At 45.8% G+C, this 17,594-nt stretch overlaps 2 protein-coding genes across 3 annotated transcripts; both read left to right on the top strand.

Moving 5' to 3' along the window:
* The first annotated feature begins 74 nt into the window (after window positions 1–74).
* On the top strand, window positions 75–10,845 carry LOC112225726 (histone acetyltransferase KAT2A). The gene is made up of 18 exons (XM_042307562.1): window positions 75–408; window positions 725–851; window positions 3,818–3,963; window positions 4,082–4,171; window positions 4,273–4,454; window positions 4,688–4,879; window positions 5,031–5,137; window positions 5,290–5,397; window positions 5,589–5,725; window positions 5,905–6,113; window positions 6,228–6,354; window positions 6,526–6,636; window positions 6,723–6,866; window positions 7,043–7,157; window positions 7,252–7,288; window positions 7,429–7,492; window positions 8,173–8,257; window positions 8,489–10,845. The coding sequence occupies exons 1-18, from the start codon at window positions 184–186 to the stop codon at window positions 8,680–8,682; spliced, it is 2,400 nt and encodes a 799-aa protein (XP_042163496.1). The 5' UTR covers window positions 75–183; the 3' UTR covers window positions 8,683–10,845.
* Window positions 10,846–11,347: 502 nt separating this feature from the next.
* On the top strand, window positions 11,348–16,638 carry LOC112225985 (probable ATP-dependent RNA helicase DHX58). 2 transcript variants are annotated; one of them, XM_024390155.2, is made up of 12 exons: window positions 11,348–11,488; window positions 11,642–11,854; window positions 12,059–12,263; window positions 12,595–12,785; window positions 12,936–13,049; window positions 13,142–13,274; window positions 13,433–13,618; window positions 13,754–14,004; window positions 14,129–14,440; window positions 14,687–14,877; window positions 15,023–15,113; window positions 16,149–16,638. In XM_024390155.2, the coding sequence occupies exons 2-12, from the start codon at window positions 11,678–11,680 to the stop codon at window positions 16,332–16,334; spliced, it is 2,037 nt and encodes a 678-aa protein (XP_024245923.2). In that variant the 5' UTR covers window positions 11,348–11,488; window positions 11,642–11,677; the 3' UTR covers window positions 16,335–16,638. The 2 variants fall into 2 exon arrangements, with proteins under 2 accessions (XP_024245923.2, XP_024245924.2); XM_024390156.2 differs by having other exon boundaries at window positions 11,348–11,854.
* Window positions 16,639–17,594: the final 956 nt, after the last annotated feature.

Raw genomic sequence — 17,594 nt, 5'->3', positions numbered from 1 at the left:
ACTCCGGCTACTTTCAATACATTAGGCAAACTGCAGGTGCCACAGACTACAGTACCCATACTGCCTTTCTTCAGATCCAGGGCGAGGGGAGAGGTGAGCGACCCAAGCAGGGGTGGAGTGGAACCAATGATGTGTATACGCACCATTGAGTGGAACAAGCAGCAGTGAAGCGTGCGTTTTGATATGTCGGACCCGGTGGCACAGGCCTTGCAACCCCGGCTACATCAAGCTCAGTCTGGTGGGACTGCTGGGTCTAACGCTGCTGCGGTGGGATCTGGATCGGGGAACAGTGACCCAGTCAGACCAGGTCTTAGCCAACAACAGCGGGCGAGTCAGAAAAAAGCCCAAGTCAGAGCTTTTCCACGGGCGAAAAAGCTCGAGAAACTCGGCGTCTTCTCCGCTTGCAAGGTAGCTAGCTAACGTTAGCTATATGGCTAGGCTAGCTAGCATAGCCAACTTCACCAAAACAATGACTAGCTAACTAGCCATTTCCCCTACTGGTATAACAGTCTCAACAAACAGAAACAAAACACCATTTGTATTTGGGTTCTAACATGCAACAATAGCCTTCATACATGTATATGGCGTAGCTAACGTTACTGTCAAGAATATAGTTAGCAACAGCAAGGTTAACCAACTTTGCTAACTAGACAGCCAACGAGCATGAATCTGCTTTATGGTGCTAGTGTGGGGATTCTGATTTACTTTCCTCTTTTTTTTTTAGGCTAGTGACACATGCAAGTGCAATGGCTGGAAGAACCCACAACCGCCGACTGCCACCCGAAGTATGGATTTACAGCAACAAGCGGCCAGCCTTAGCGAGTCCTGCCGCAGCTGCGGGCATGCCCTGGGTAGGCTGCCTTATGACTCAACACTAGTTTGAAGGATAGATACGCTCCATGATCACACTGAACCTAATGTTATCAATACACATCATAGATATAGAATCTGTATGCTATTCCATAATAGCAATAATTATAATATGATTTGCACAATGTAGGTTTCAGTCTCATATCTTTATTGAGTGAGTAGTAAAGTAAAATACTTAGATATCCTCCCTTTTTAAAGGGGAAATCAGCAGTTGCTACATCCATTTGTGTACTTAAAACATTTCATTAAATGTATATGTCACCTTTATGTAACCAGGTAGGCTAGTTGAACTAGTTCTCATTTACAACTGAGACCTGACCAAGATAAAGCAAAGCAGTGCGACACAAACAACAACACAGAGTTACACATGGAATTAACATACATACAGTCAACACAATAGAACACATCTATATACAGTATGTGCAAATGAGGTAAGATCAGGGAGGTAAGGCAATAAATAGGCCACGGTGGTGAAGAAATTACAATTTAGCAATTAAACACTGGAGTGATAGATGTGCAGAAGATGAATGTGCAAGTGGAGATACTGGGGTGCAAAGGAGCAAAAATATTTTCTAAAAAAAAAAAAAAAAAAAAAAACAGTATGGGGATAAAGTAGTTGGATGGACTATTTACAGATTGGCTATGTACAGGTGCAGTGATCTGTGAGCTGCTCTGACAGCTGGTGCTAAAAGTTAGTGAGGGAAGCTATGAGTCTCCAGCTTCAGTGATTTTTTTGTTGTTGTGCCATTTGTTCCAGTCATTGGCAGCAGAGAACTGGAAGGAAAGGCGGCCAAAGGAGGAATTGGCTTTGGGGGTGACCAGTGAAATATACCTGCTGGAGCGTGTGCTATGGGTGGATGCTGCTATGGTGACCAGTAAGCTGAGATAAGACTGGGCTTTACCTATCAAAGACTTGTAGATGACCTGGAGCCAGTGGGTTTGGCGACGAATATGAAGCGAGGGCCAGCCAACGAGAGCATACATGTCACGGTGGTGGGTAGTATATGGGGCTTTGGTGACAAAACGGATGGCACTGTGATAGACTGCATCAAATTTGTTGAGTAGAGTGTTGGAGGCTATTTTGTAAATGACATGGCTGAAGTCAAGGATCGGTAGGATAGTCAGTTTTACGAGGGTATGTTTGGCAGCATGAGTGAAGGATGCTTTGTTTCGAAATAGGAAGCCGATTCTAGATTTAATTTGGATTGGAGATGCTTAATGTGAGTCTGGAAGGAGAGTTTACGGTCTAACCAGACACCTAGGTATTTGTAATTGTCCACATATTGTAAGTCAGAACCGTCTAGAGTAGTGATGCTGGACGGGCGGGCAGGTGCGGGCAGCGATCGGTTGAAGAGCATGCATTTAGTTTTAATTACATTTAAGAGCAGTTGGAGGCCACGGAAGGAGAGTTGTAATGACATTGAAGCTCATCTGGAGGTTGGTTAACACAGTGTCCAAAGAAGGGCCAGAAGTATACAGATCGGTGTCGTCTGCGTAGAGGTGGATCAGAGAATCACCAGCAGCAAGAGTGACATCAACGATGTATACAGAGAAAAGAGTCGGGCCAAGATTTGAACCCTGTGGCACACCCATGAGACTGCCAGAGGTCCGGACAACAGGCCCTCCAATTTGACACACTGAACTCTGTCTGAGTCGTAGTTCGTGGGCGAGGCAGTCATTTGAAAAACCAAGGCTGTTGAGACTGCGGTGATTGACAGAGTCGAAAGCCTTGGCCAGGTCGATGAATACAGCTGCACAGTATTGTCTCATATCGATGGCAGTTATGATATTGTTTAGGACCTTGAGCGTGGCTGAGGTGCACTAGTGAACAGCTCAGAAACCAGATTGCATAGCGGAGAAGGTACGGTGGGATTCGTAACGGTCTGTGATCTGTTTGTTAACTTGGCTTTCGAAGACCTTGAAGACCTATTGATTCTTGAAGAATATAACTTATATTTGCTTAATGAGCTTAGTTCACCGTCGTACCCCATCAGAACCCAAAATATAAGTTTTTTTTGTATTTTATGTTTATTTATTTAACCTTTTTTTAACTAGGCAAGTCAGTTAAGAACAAATTCTTATTTACGGTGATGGCCTACCAAAAGGCCTCCTGCTGGGATGGGGATGAAAAATACATGAAATAAAAATAAAGGACAGAACACACATTACAACAAGAGAGACAACACAACACTACGTAAAGAGAGACCTAAGACGACAACAACAGCATGGCAGCAACACAACATGACAACAGCACAACATGGTAGCAGCACAAAACAGGGTACACACATTATTGGACACAGACAACAGCACAAAGGGCAAGAAGGTAGAGACAACAATACATCACTCGAAGCAGACACATCTGTCAGTAAGAGTGTCCATGATTGAGTATTTGAATGAAGAGATTGAGATAAAACTGTCCAGTTTGAGTGTTTGTTGCAGCTTGTTCCAGTCGCTGCTAGACTGCAGTGATGTGTCCTATAAGGAGCATTGGTGGCAAATCTGATGGCCGAATGGTAAAGAACATCTAGCCGCTCGAGAGCACCTTTACCTGGCGATCTATAAATGACATCTTGCATGGTTAGGATGGTACACCGAATCAGGGTTAGTTGAGCAGCAGGGGTGAAAGAGGAGCGATTACGATAGAGGACTTCTAGGACTTCAGCCTGCAACTCTGATAAGTGCTGAGAGAAGGACAGTGTACCGTCTAGCCTTACTCCCAAGTACTTGTATGAGGTGAAACAATGTAGAGCCTAAAAACATGGGTAAAACTATCATTGTAATACCACGGATGGTCAGTCCTTGCATCCGTAGCTCTGTCTATGAATTTGAGAGTAGTTACATTTCTCCAGCCCCATTCCTCAGCATTTTGAGGGGGTCCTTTGTCATTGTTTCAACTGCTGATTGACGCTTTAAGAGGCTGATCTGTTATTGAACCCCTCCTGTGCAGCGGCCCATGTGTCCCACCTGGAGAACGTGTCAGAGGAGGAGATCAACCGGCTGCTGGGCATGGTGGTGGATGTGGAGAACCTCTTTATGTCTGTGCACAAGGAGGAGGACACGGACACCAAGCAGGTCTACTTCTACCTCTTCAAGGTAGGAAATCACCCCCCTCCTTTCCAACCAGACAGACAAGTGTAGATGGCCATATCCTCTACTTTTCTGGCTTAGCACATCTTGACCCTCTCTCTCTGTTGGTCTCTATCCCCCCCAGCTGCTGAGAAAATGCATCTTGCAGATGAGTCAGCCGATAGTGGAGGGATCATTGGGGAGTCCCCCCTTTCAGAAGCCCAACATTGAGCAGGTAGTAACAGTCTCCTTCCTACCTGTATCTCAAGCTGTTCTTTCCTTCTTCCCCGACGGTAAAGTACTTTTTGTACACGTTTGTTTTATTTTGTTCGTCAGGGAGTGTTGAACTTCGTTCAGTACAAATTCAGCCACCTGGCACCAAGAGAGAGGCAGACGATGTTTGAGCTCTCCAAGATGTTCCTCCTGTGTCTCAACTACTGGAAGCTGGAGACTCCCACACAGTTCCGCCAGCGGTCCCAGAAGGATGATGGCACAGCCTACAAAGTGGACTACACCAGGTGTGTGTGTGTGTGTGTGTGTGTGTGTGTGTGTGTGTGTGTGTGTGAGCCATGTGTTGTGGAAAATATATATTTTTTAATTTGCAGCGTATTGCATCTTGCTTTTTTGATATTGTTGTATTGCATCTGGTTTATTTTCTGTTAATGTAAAGGTCTCACTGCATTCTGCTCTTCTTTTTCCCATCATTAGTGACTCACAACTACTGTAATCTAATCTGTGTCTTGTTTCCCAGGTGGCTATGCTACTGCCATGTCCCCCAGAGTAACGACAGTCTGCCGCGCTATGAGACCACCCAGGTGTTTGGCCGCAGTCTGCTCAAGTCAATCTTCACCGTGACGCGCCGCCAGCTCCTGGAGAAGTTCCGAGTGGAGAAGGACAAGCTCCTCCCAGAGAAACGCACACTCATCCTCACACACTTTCCCAAGTACGTGGTGCGCAACCAATCCGTAGTAATCCGCTTGGAAAGTTGATACTTATTGTGGTTTCTCCCTCGAGTGACAATCGAACCAAGATTCTGGAGTGAGTGAGATGGACGCCGTGTATCTGTGGCTTGTAACAAAGGGTTTGTGTCCCAGGTTTCTGTCTATGCTAGAGGAGGAGATCTATGGGGAAAACTCTCCCATCTGGGAGGCTGACTTCACCATGCCTGCCTCCGAGGGGGGCCAGCTGGGTCACCAGTTAGGTGAGGGGCACCTAACAACTAAATAAGTGGTCCTCATAAGATCCAAAAAGGCACTTATAGGTTGTACAACATGTAATGAATGATTTCCCGCTCTCCATTTTCAATAATTCTGTCTGGTTTCGGTCATTGTGCTGTGTTTCTGATCATGGCAGTGATCAGCCCTGCTGCAGTGTCGGGCTCGCCCTCCTTCTCTAAAGGCAACAGTGGCCCTTCGCTAGGCAGTCTGGGGCTGGACTCTGGCGTGGCCGAGCCCATAACAGGTCAGTAACTCTGGCAACCCCGCCAAGCTAACTTTTTGCTTTGCACCAGGTGTGAAGTAATAGCTGATGTTTTTTAAATTTTATGTCTTATCTGTCCCACGTGGGAGCTTTTATTTCCCATGCCTCTGTGGGATATAGCCTCACACATAAACAGCGTCTAAATGAATGGTGGTTGTACTGTCTCTCCTCAGGAGAGAAGAGGAAGCTTCCAGAAGTTCTGACCCTGGAGGATGCTAAGAGGATCAGAGTGATGGGAGACATCCCGATGGAGTTGGTCAACGAGGTGATGATGACCATCACTGACCCGGCTGCCATGTTGGGCCCAGAGGTGAGTTCTTCCCAAGACTGAGACGCATCATTTAATGTCCTTTCGCCAGTGCAACATGGATATTTACGTTGACTGCGGATATGTTTTATCTAGTCTTAACATCTAAGTATGGAAATGGGATGTTTGTTAGAATGAATATAATTAATTGACTGTTTATCATCACTGTCACTCTCTGCTAGACGAGTCTGCTGTCTGCCAATGCTGCTCGTGATGAGACAGCCCGGTTAGAGGAGAGGCGGGGCATCATAGAGTTCCATGTCATAGGGAACTCCCTTTCCCAGAAGTCCAACAAGAAGATTCTGATGTGGCTGGTGGGCTTGCAGAACGTCTTCTCCCACCAGCTGCCTCGCATGCCCAAAGAGTACATCACACGCCTAGTGTTTGACCCGTACGTAAACATTTGAACGGTGTCTCTCACCTGTACCCCGTCTTCAGTGAAGCCTCTTGAAATGAACTTTTTGTGACCCTTTCTCCCCGCTGCCTTGGACCGTTCTCTGTCCAGGAAGCACAAGACGCTGGCCCTAATCAAAGATGGCCGTGTCATCGGGGGAATCTGTTTCAGGATGTTCCCCACCCAGGGCTTCACTGAGATCGTCTTCTGTGCCGTCACATCCAACGAGCAAGTCAAGGTATGGACGCGCCTCTCCTTTACATACAACAGCAAAAATACTGGAAGCAATTACCTGGGTAAGTTGGACTTAATGGCTGGTTATTGTACTTACGGTATCTGTCAGAGTTTGAATGTATGTTGGACTAAGAGCCCAACATTTCCCCCTGATTGTTTGCCATTGTGGTTGCAGGGCTACGGTACTCACCTGATGAACCACCTAAAGGAGTACCACATCAAGCACAGCATCCTGTACTTCCTCACCTACGCTGATGAGTACGCCATTGGCTACTTCAAGAAGCAGGTATGGTATAGGATGATGACATGTACCTCCCTCTCTTCCTCACCTCTCCTTTGACCTCTCTCCTCTGGCTCTTTTTGCCATTGCAGGGTTTTTCCAAAGACATCAAAGTGACTAAGAGTCGTTACCTTGGTTACATCAAGGACTACGAGGGGGCTACCCTCATGGAGTGTGAGCTGAATCCCAGAATCCCCTACACGGAGCTCTCTCATATCATCAAGAGGCAGAAAGAGGTGAGAGGACTCTCTGTAGGAAGTCCTCACATTGTGGGGCACACAGGTTGAGGTGAATGTCATTGGACGGTTATGCATCTCTGTACCTTTCTCCATCTGTTGATGAAAGGACAGTGTTAATGTCCATGTTGGTGTGTTTTTGGTCAACATGTCCCTGTGTTTCCATGACTGGTCAGATCATTAAGAAGCTGATTGAGAGGAAGCAGAGCCAGATCAGGAAGGTATACCCAGGACTCACCTGCTTCAAAGAAGGGGTACGGCAGATCCCTGTGGAGAGCATCCCTGGCATCAGTAAGTGGGTGTGGGACCTTCTAATACCTTGTTCAGGGTATAGACTATTAATGCCTTGTCTGATGTCATGTTTTAATGATTTTTTTCTCCCTAGGGGAGACAGGCTGGAAGCCCAGTGCAAAGGAGAAAGTGTAAGCTGAATGTTTGGTCTATCAGGAAATAAAAAAAAATAAAAAAAATGATGTGCAGTATTGTCCTAAAACAACTGGCAGCCTTTACAATCACACTCATGTCATTGAATTCATATATTATTACCTATCCTGTCTTGTAGGAAAGAGTTGAAAGACCCTGACGTTTTGTACAACATGCTGAAGAATCTCCTGGCACAGGTCAAGGTAAAACACTGACACGCACCGATACAACCCAGTGTTCAACCTCAGGAGTGGTCAGACGGGTCTGCATCCCAAATGGCAACCTATTCCCTATATAATCCCTGATCAAAGGCCTCCCGAGTGGTGCAGCGGTCTAAGGCATTGCATCACAGTGCTAGCTGTGTCACTACAGATCCTGGTTCGATTCCAAGCTGTGTCGCAGCCGGCCGCGAATGGGGAGACCCATGAGGCGGCACACAATTGGCCCAGTGTCGTCCGGGTTAGGGGAGGGTTTGGCCGGCCCGGGATGTCCTTGTCTCATCGCTCTCTAGCAAGTCGTGTGGCGGGCCGGGCGCAGTGTACGCTGACAGTGTACGCTGTACGCTACGGTGTTTCCTCCGACACATTGGTGCGGCTGGCTTCCGGGTTAGGTGGGCATTGTGTCAAAAAGCAATGCGGCTTGGTGGGGTCGTGTTTCGGTGGACGCATAGCTCTCGACCTTCGCCTCTCCCGAGTCCTTACGGAAGTTGTAGCGATGGGACAAGACTGTAACTACCAATTGGATTCCATACAATTGGGGAGAAAAAGGGGGTAAAAAAAAGACATGGCATCCCTGATCGAAAGTAGTAAACTCAGTAGGGAATAGGGGACCATTTGGGATTCAGACTGAAAGTCACAACGGTGTGGTTGTGTTCCTATCCCAGACTCACCCTGATGCCTGGCCCTTCATGGAACCTGTGAAAAAGACTGAGGCTCCAGACTACTACGAGATCATACGCTTCCCCATTGGTGAGTAGATCATCTGCTCATTATTCCCTGGCTTGTTTATATGTCCCAGCCATGACAATTATCCAGCTCTTTGAACCCATTTTGATATTAAAATAGGAAAAAAAGCATTCCATGCACCAACTCGATGCTCTTTTAATTGTAAGTCTGTCTGGATATGTCAGTAAACCCGCTGAAGGAATATTTCAAATATAACCTACGTGTCCCCCTCTCCTCTCTCCCTCCTTCCTGTAGATCTGAAGACCATGACGGAGAGGCTGAAGAACAGATACTATGTGACCAAGAAGCTGTTCATAGCAGACCTGCAGCGTGTCATTACCAACTGCCGTGAATACAACCCCCCGGACAGCGAGTACTGCAAGTGTGCCAACACCCTGGAGAAGTTCTTCTACTTTAAGCTGAAGGAAGGGGGCTTGATCGAGAAGTGAAGCTAGGGTCACAGGGTCACCATGCACGACGGCCCCACTGCGGAACAGCAGGAAGGAGCGCTCGTGGACACTCACTCACGCACGCACGCACGCACACCCACACACACTGTCTTGTGATGACATCGTCAGGGGGTCACTGCTAGCCATATTCCAACCCTTTTTCCCCTCGTCTTTTCTTTTAGGAAGCCTTTATTAAATGGCAGTGTGTGTTTATGCATGTTTATATTACTGGTGGTTGAAGGGAACAGTGGAGTAAAACAACACAATCGTGGAGGTAATTGGAAAGGCTCTATGGGCGAGGTTAAGTTTGTTAATGTGTCGAAATGACTCTCCATCAATCTCTCACTCTCTGTTTGTCTGTCTCCCTCTATCCCCGTCTCACTACCCTCTGTAGTATAGAATCTCTGTGTGTTGCCGTCTCATTCTGGTTTCATCCTTGCTCTAAGTGACACACAGGAGGAGCTGTATCGTATTCCTGTGCCTAAACGGCTGGTCCCACAGCAGATCATGTCACACTTTCCACATAGGTTACGTTCAAATTATAGGATGGCATTTTCACGGGATTGTTTCTCAATCGGATGAAATAATGCCCGCTTAGACATTCACACTCGCAGCTCCTCCAGATGGGGGTTGTATTTTTTGGTACTGTCGTGGAAACGTGAGTAGGGTGGGGGGGGACCTACGCCGTTGTTGCCTTCCTGTACTGACATACACTTGAAAAGAGGCCAGTAGACTTGGAGGGTAGAAACGCAAGACGAGAAATTTTCCGACTCGCATTGTCAAAGTCCGGTCGCAGTCACAGATAATGTCCACGTTGCAGGCTGACTACGTCGCAGACGCCTGCCACACCTCACAATGCCCGGATAGCTATTTAACCATCATTTAACCACATGTAACAGGACACGCTAACCATCGGTTGATATAATGCAACAACTGAAATGTAGTCAGCCTGAAGCGTGACCATAGATATCCCTGTCTGACATCGCGTTATGTTGGATTTGCCATCATGTCAGTAGCAAAACTTCCAATTTTCCTATATGTTTCATCTTCATGGTTGCCCTCGAATAATTTCCCGACAACTACTGTATGTTGAACTTTGTATTTATTTATTATTTCACCTGAACAGTATAATGAAAACCTACCGCTACATTTGAAGATACTTAGGCCTAATGTTAGTGTAGTCGTCAATACTGTTCTTTTTCCATTCTCTTCTGGGCCAGTATGGCCATGTCACTGATCTCAAACATGGTTGTTTTTCTTGGGGAAATATCAGAGATGGCGTAGTAATGTGTCATTGTTGTTTTAATGGTGTTGCCTGATCTGAGGGTAGTGGTAGTCTCTGGTATCCCAGACCAAGGGCAACAGCAGGAGCGTTGTTAATGTGGGAGCCAACCCGTCTGCCTAGGGAGACTACTCTGAGGGTTACTGGCCACCCTTTTGTTTAGGTTTCTGTTCGTCCTAGAAATAACCTGTTTCTGATGGAAGCACAGGATCCAACCACAGTGGTAAACATGACCGTTTGGTTTGTCAGTATTTTGCTGAAAGGCCATAGAGCCCTGTCAATACAGTATGTGGGTGATGCACAGCACATACCCTCCCTGCTGGTTCTGTCTCTTCTATGGTGGATATGCATTGTGTTAATGTGATAATGGCTGACAAACACACAAAAAACAAGTGTCCGGTTTGGTGTTCACTCCATACTCGCAAGCAGTACTGCATGGTGGAGAACATCCATTTCTGTTCTGTTGTTACTGAGATGGCCACGGCTATTCACACACACCCACTTCTTGTTCATGGTCGGTGTCTGATTGTCTGCCTCTTGAGATGCCTTTGGTTCTCTGCTATTTTGTAAAACGTTTTGGGGGGAAATGACTGGTCTGTGCTGGGGTGGTTGAGTATTCCACTGAACTGTTGTGTGTGTGTGTGTTTGTACTTGAATCATGACTAGCTTTGAGCAACTAAAGTGATGTCAATGTTTCTTTATTCAGGGTTGTCAGTTATGTATCTCTCAATCTACCTATGTATGCTGCATTACGATTCTGAGAATACTGTGTGAGTGAAATGTAAAAATATTAGCACTGCTACAGTTTCTTTTAGTTATATGGTTTGAAGAGCTCTTTACTGTAATACTGTTCATGAAAATAAAGTTTTTATAGTCAAATATTTCTGTGCTTATTATCTTATAAGATGGCAACTAGTTTCAGTAAACACATGTTTTTTTATGTTCCAGTAACCACGCAGTGTTGTTTAGTAGGTTTGACCATAAGGTTTATTCAGGCTGTTTAAATGCCTGAAGACATGCTTTACTTGTGTTTCTCATGGTGTCTTGCAGTTTTGTTCTCCTGATGTCACAACTGGTAAGAATGGGGCCCATTAAGGGCTCTGAGTGCTTTGTCGGGCTGACAGAAATCTGCAACAGATTTCTCCTGGACTTCAGATAGTTACAGACATACCAGTCCCTCTCTATACAAAATGCCACTAGATTAACACATCTGCAGTTTGGTAGATTTCATATCTGATACGGCTCCTTATGTGTATTGATATCCCTACAACTCTTCTACTCTAACTATAATTCACATCCTTGTGTCACTTCTTTTACTTAGACATACTTTGTTGGCCCTCAAGAACTCCCTTGAATGGGACCCCCTCTTCACATGAGACAGAAGTGCTTTTGGTTTTGTTTTTCTGTTTGGGTGTCAGTGGGGTGGAAATGTATCAGTGAAAACCCCTCTGTAACCTGGCCACAATGGACCATGGACATTGTCTGCTGCTGATCCAAAACATAGAGCTGCTTCAGAAACACTTGGTGAGCTGAGTTTGAAATTGGCTTGACTTCATCTGTAGCTGACTGCCACAAATGGTAGTCGTACTGGAGGGACATTTGCAGTGTGTATTGCATTTCAGTTTAAAAATAGCCTTGTGGTGCACTGCCTTTAGTCTGAGCGTTTTTATTTCTAAGGACAAGGAGTTGTGTGTGGACCAATAGACCAGTAGGATGGCAGACTTTGGGCTCTATGAGTACCAGGAGGAAGTGGTTCAACGGGCTCTACGGGGGGAGAACGTCATCATCTGGCTGCCCACCGGAGGAGGAAAGACACGGGCTGCTGTGTATGTGGCCAAAAAACATCTGGAGAATAACCCTGGAGCTAAGGTGGCTGTGCTGGTCAACATGGTAGGTAGGGAGGGGTTACTAGAGCTTTGGGCCGATTTAGCAGATGTTTCAGAGTAACTGGCCAGGTAACTGACCCATCTGTGTAATTGTATCTAGGTAGTATTTTTAGTATAGGTGTGTTAATTCTATACAAAACCAGAAAATAAAGGTTCCACTACTCCCGGGGAAACCATGGCTAACTGTTGTTGACATGATGTTTTCCAGGTTCATTTGGTTGAACAACACTACAACAAAGAGTTCAAACCCTACCTGGGTCGGGACTATAGCCTGGTGTCTATCAGTGGGGACTGTGACCAGAAAGACTTCTTTGGCTGCGAGGTCAAGAACTCTGACCTGGTCATCTGTACAGCACAGATACTGGAGAATGCCCTGACCAACCAGGAGGAGGGAAAACATGTCGAGCTCTCACGTGAGTGGCTGCTCTGCCTCCTTCCACATATTGCTGTGAGGTGTGTGTGTAGCACACACTACTTTTTACTGATTATTTAGAAGTGAGGTTGTTGGCTCCCAGGCTTTGTTGAACTGTGCACCAGTAGCCCTTGGTATCAATCCCAATTGACAGACACTTCATGATAAGGAGTACCCATACCTGACACAGTAAAGCCCTGGAACCTAAGCTAACACACCTTAAAGACGGGTCCATATCTTAGGTTTAAACCATATGTTGAAATATTATACAGTAAAACCACTGGATTCCATTGAGTTCACAATACCATTGTGTTCCTTTCTCCCAACCATAGAGTTCACTCTGCTGATCGTTGATGAGTGCCACCACACTCATAAGGAGGGTGTCTACAATAAGATCATGGGGCGCTATGTGGCACAGAAGCTGAAGGGGGAGAGACAGCTGCCGCAGATCCTGGGCCTCACTGCCTCTCCTGGGACAGGGGGAGCCAAGAGCATCAAAGGAGCTGTGGAGCATGTGCTGCAGGTCAGTTTCTCTCTCTCTCTCCGGTGGTCTTTACATGCTATTTATTCAGCCCAAACTTTCCTCCTGAGTAAAAAAACGAACAATGTCCCTCATCGAACCCTTTACATTCACCCTTTACATTCAGCTCATTTCGTTATTTATGGCCTTCAGATTTGTGCCAACCTGGACTCAGTGATTGTGTCGTCCAAAGTGTACGCCCCTGAGCTGAAGAAAAAGGTCCCCAGACCCAGGAAAAGGTTTGACATCGTTGACAGAAGACCTCAGGTGAGTTCAATTCTGTTCTGTAAACATAGAGCCTTTGAACTTGAGAGCTGTATTGGTTTGAATTCAACAAACTCCTGTTGTTTTGTCTCAAGGACCCATTTGGGGATCACCTGAAGTTCATGATGCAGTTTATCCATGACTTCATGGCCTTAGGGCCTGACTTTCCTGTCAAGGAGTTTGGCACGCAGGAGTACGAGGCAGACGTGGTGATTCTGGAGAAGAAGGGTAAATCATCCTCTCAGTATGAATTAATACCACATTATAGAACCTAAGCATAGGAACTATTTTCATGCACCAAATCACACAAGCAACCTTCCTCAGTCAATGTCATAGTTTTGAATACTGTATTAAAACCTATTTTGGATGTGTGTTTCCTGGTGTAGGTGTGACAGACAGGAACAGACTGCTGGCCCAGTGTGCTCTCCACCTGCGTCAATACAACGACGCCCTGCTCATCAACGACACTGTGCGCATGGTGGATGCCTTTAGGGTCCTGGAGTCCTACTATAGTACCAAGACCTCCACCGCCACGGATGGAACCGACTTCTTCCTGCTTGGGCTCTACCAGGGTGAGAACCTGCAATTCCCTTGGAACAATCTCTCTGACCTTCTCACATACTGTATGCGTGTGATTCTCTGGAATGTTAAGGGTATAGGAAGTTCAACTTCTGAACATTGATAGTCAGTGTTCTGTTCCTCAACAGAGAACGAGGTGGAGCTGAGGAAACTGGCAGGCGATGCCCGGTTTGAAAACCCTAAAATGGGGAAGCTTCAGAACACCCTGCTGGAGCAGTTTGACCAGGGTGAACATTCCAGAGGCATCCTGTTCTCCAAGACCCGTAAAAGCATCTGCTGCTTGTATGACTGGGTGTCCAACAACCCAGCACTGCAGCGTGCTGGTATCAGGGCAGCCATTCTGACTGGCGCTGGCAATGGCACCAATTACATGACCCAGGTAACTTGACATTAAACACAGTCAGAACTTTTGGAGGTATAGCAAGGTGGGTTGGAAAGTGCCAAGACCTGTGTTATACCAACAACTGACCTCTGTTTGTGTGTTTCTGTGGGTGCGCTTATAGAATGAGCAGAAGGACACAATCCGCAACTTCCGCCTGGGCTCCCTCAACCTCCTGATCTCCACCAGCGTAGCCGAGGAGGGCCTGGACATCCCAGAATGCAACCTGGTGGTGCGCTACGGGCTGCTGACCAATGAGATCGCACAACAGCAGGCCAGTGGCCGGGCTCGGGCGAGTGACAGCGTTTACTCTGTGGTGGCCCAGGCGGGGGGGCGGGAGGTGCGTCGGGAACTCCTCAATGAATGTCTGGAGGACTTGACTGGCAGGGCCATCGGCGAAGTGCAGAGGATGGAGCCCAGGGAGTTCCAAATTAAGGTAAGGCGATTCCTCATGGTGGTGAGGCTGGTATCTTTCTCCATGTTCTACCCCTGCATGTCTCTAATCTCTTTGGGAAAAAGGACAGACCTACACTCACTCACTTTGCTTTTTTCATGTATATGCCTTTTGAACCCGGCACCAAAATGATTTTTGTTACTACAAACTTTTGAGTTGAGCACTCCCGTTCCTCATTATCTAATCTTGTTTTCACTTGATTTCTTCTCTCTCTGCCTCCACTCTTAGATCACTGATCTCCAGACAGAAGCCATGTTGACCAGACAGTTGGCAGAACAGTTGAAGATCAAGAAGAGGAGTCGTTTCAGTGCTGCTACGGTTCAGCTCTCGTGTCGAGACTGTTTTGTGCCCGTGGCCTTCGGCAATGACATTAAAGTCATTGAAAACGCACACCATGTCAACATCAACCCGGACTTTGAGTAAGTTGTGTTTCTTTCATGTCTGTCCTGATACTGATCACAAGACTTATTGGTCCACATTGCAAGGCTAAAAGAGCACATGTTTGAAGTGGTTTTGCATCAGTGTGTGTGAGGAGGTAACCTGTGCATGTGTGTTTGTTTTCAGGAAGTACTATAAGACCGGTGAGCAGACCCCGCTAAAGACTTTTGAGGACTGGGAGCCAGGCCGTGTGATCAGCTGTGCTGCCTGTGGCAAGGTGAGGTTGACTTTTAATCTATAGCTTTTTATTTTAGGCCGAGACTGCGGATCCGTAGGCATATATTTTTCCTAGTGGCGTGCGCTGTTGAGGTTGTGGACACATGAGAGAGAAATGCAGCCATTCACACAATCATCCTAAAAACCTGAGGTGGTGTTTTTTGTCTTACAGTAATGTTATGCTATTACACTGAGTGTCCAAAACATTATGAACACCTGCTCCTTCCATGACATCGACTGACCAGGGGAATTCAGGTGAAAGTTACGACCCCTTATTGATGTCACTCATTAAATCCACTTCAATCAGTGTAGACGAAAGGGAGGAGACATGTTAAATAATGATTTTTAAGTCTTGAATGTGTGCCATTCAGAGGTGAATGGGAAAAACAAAAGATTTCAGTGCCTTTGAAGGGGGTATGGTACTAGGTGCCAGGTGCACCGGTTTGTGTGTGTAAAGAACTGCAACGCTGCTGGGTTTTTCACACTCAACAGTTTCCTGTGTGTATCAAGAATGGTGCACCACCCAAAGGACATCCAGCCAACTTTACATAACTGTGGGAAGCATTGGAGTCAACATGGGCCAACATCCCTGTGGAACCCTTTCGACACCTTGTAGAGTCCATGCCCCGACAAATTGAGGCTGTTCTGAGGACAAAAAGGGGGTGCAACACAATATTAGGAAGGTGTTCCTAATGTTTTGTACACTGTGTATATTCAGTTCTGCTATGTGCAATACTATCATTATGTGATCTTGCCGACATTGATTCAGCTTTGATCTCCCTATATTAAACGAGCACCATTTGCCAGAGTAGCCTGTTCTATACGATTAGAACAGAGACTGTACGTAAGTACAGAATCCTGCACATGCGCAGAAACTTCGGAAACCTTTAGCCCCCGGGAAGAAAGGTCCAGTTAAAGTTGGACCAGCAGCCATTCCGTTTATCTTATGGTGCTAGGATTATTCTATTGTCTTTTAATATGCTTATATATGGAAATCTTCATCAGTATATTTGTTTATGTATTTCAATCTGAACAGCAATGGGGAAGGGAAATGGTATATAAGGAGATTGCCCTGCTGCCCATTCTGGCCATCGAGAACTTTGCCATGGAGACTCCGGAGGGAAGAAAATTAGCCAACAAGTGGAAGAAAGTTGAGTTTACAGTGGAGGAGTTTAACTTCAGCATGTACTGTCAAAACAAATTCCCTAACATGTTGGATTGATACGCTATTACACTGGAGGAAGGACTGTAACTGGGGGGCTTTCATGGTGTTTCCACCTCGTACTGTTTTCACCTTTCCACTAACCTTCTCTTCCTTTCTCTCTCTGTCTGTCAGTCTGTGTTGCTTAGTCTAGACTACCATTGTGTTACTTATGCATGATCCTGAAGTGTGTCATTGTCCTATTTTTTATTTTATTTCACCTTTATTTAACCAGGTAGGCTAGTTGAGAACAAGTTCTCATTTACAACTGCGACCTGGCCAAGATAAAGCAAAGCAGTGCGTCACAAGCAACAACACAGAGTTACACATGGAATAAACAAACGGATGGCACTGTGATAGACTGCATCCAATTTGCTGAGTAGAGTGTTGGAGGCTATTTTGTAAATGACATTGCCGAAGTCAAGGATCGGTAGGATAGTCGGTTTTACGAGGTTATGTTTGGCAGCATGAGTGAAGGATGCTTTGTTGCGAAATAGGAAGCCAATTCTAGATTTAATTTAGGATTGGAGATGTTTAATGTGAGTCTGGAAGGAGAGTTTACAGTCTAACCAGACACCTAGGTATTTGTAGTTGTCCACATATTCTAAGTCAGAACCGTCTAGAGTAGTGATGTTGGACGGGCGGGCAGGTGCGGGCAGCGATCGGTTGAAGAGCATGCATTTAGTTTTACAGGGGGAGAGATGCAGTGCCTTGGGTATGGTTGGCCCTGTTAAATTATGTCTTGCCAGGCCTCCACACTGCTATAGGCAGTGTGACGCTGCAGTGTGCTAAAGCATGTTACACAATGGTCAGGGTTAGAATTAGTGCGTCAGCTTTGTTTATGCCCAAGGTCCTCTCTACCCTCTTTCCCTCCCCCTCCCTCTCTCTCTCCTGGGTTTCTTCTGCTCCATCACAGCCAAGCACGCAGAAACATGTGAACTTAGCAACCCTGTTCTAACATGAACTCAAATTATCTGTTTTTCTATTTTTAGCAAAGTAGTATCAGCATGGTCCATATTTTGTCATGAATGTTATTTACTGTGAATCGGTACTGTCTTTGTTTTAGATTGAACCTGAAACTTATTCCCCTCGCCTGATACTCTTTGATATTTTATGCTACTTGATCATGTATGAAAAATGTTAAAATTGGGAATTCAATATATTCCACGTGTACCATTTTAATGTGTGTTGACAAGGGTGTAGATTTCCTTGCCTAAATTAATGAAATGATCTACTGTAATATTTGTATTTGTTCTTGATAAATAATTTGGTATTATTTGT

This window comes from Oncorhynchus tshawytscha, linkage group LG27 (genome assembly GCF_018296145.1).
Source record: "Oncorhynchus tshawytscha isolate Ot180627B linkage group LG27, Otsh_v2.0, whole genome shotgun sequence".
In the NCBI taxonomy this organism is placed as follows: domain Eukaryota; kingdom Metazoa; phylum Chordata; class Actinopteri; order Salmoniformes; family Salmonidae; genus Oncorhynchus; species Oncorhynchus tshawytscha.
Note: the sequence above shows the minus strand (reverse complement) of the source record. Positions and strands in the feature narration are given on the sequence as shown.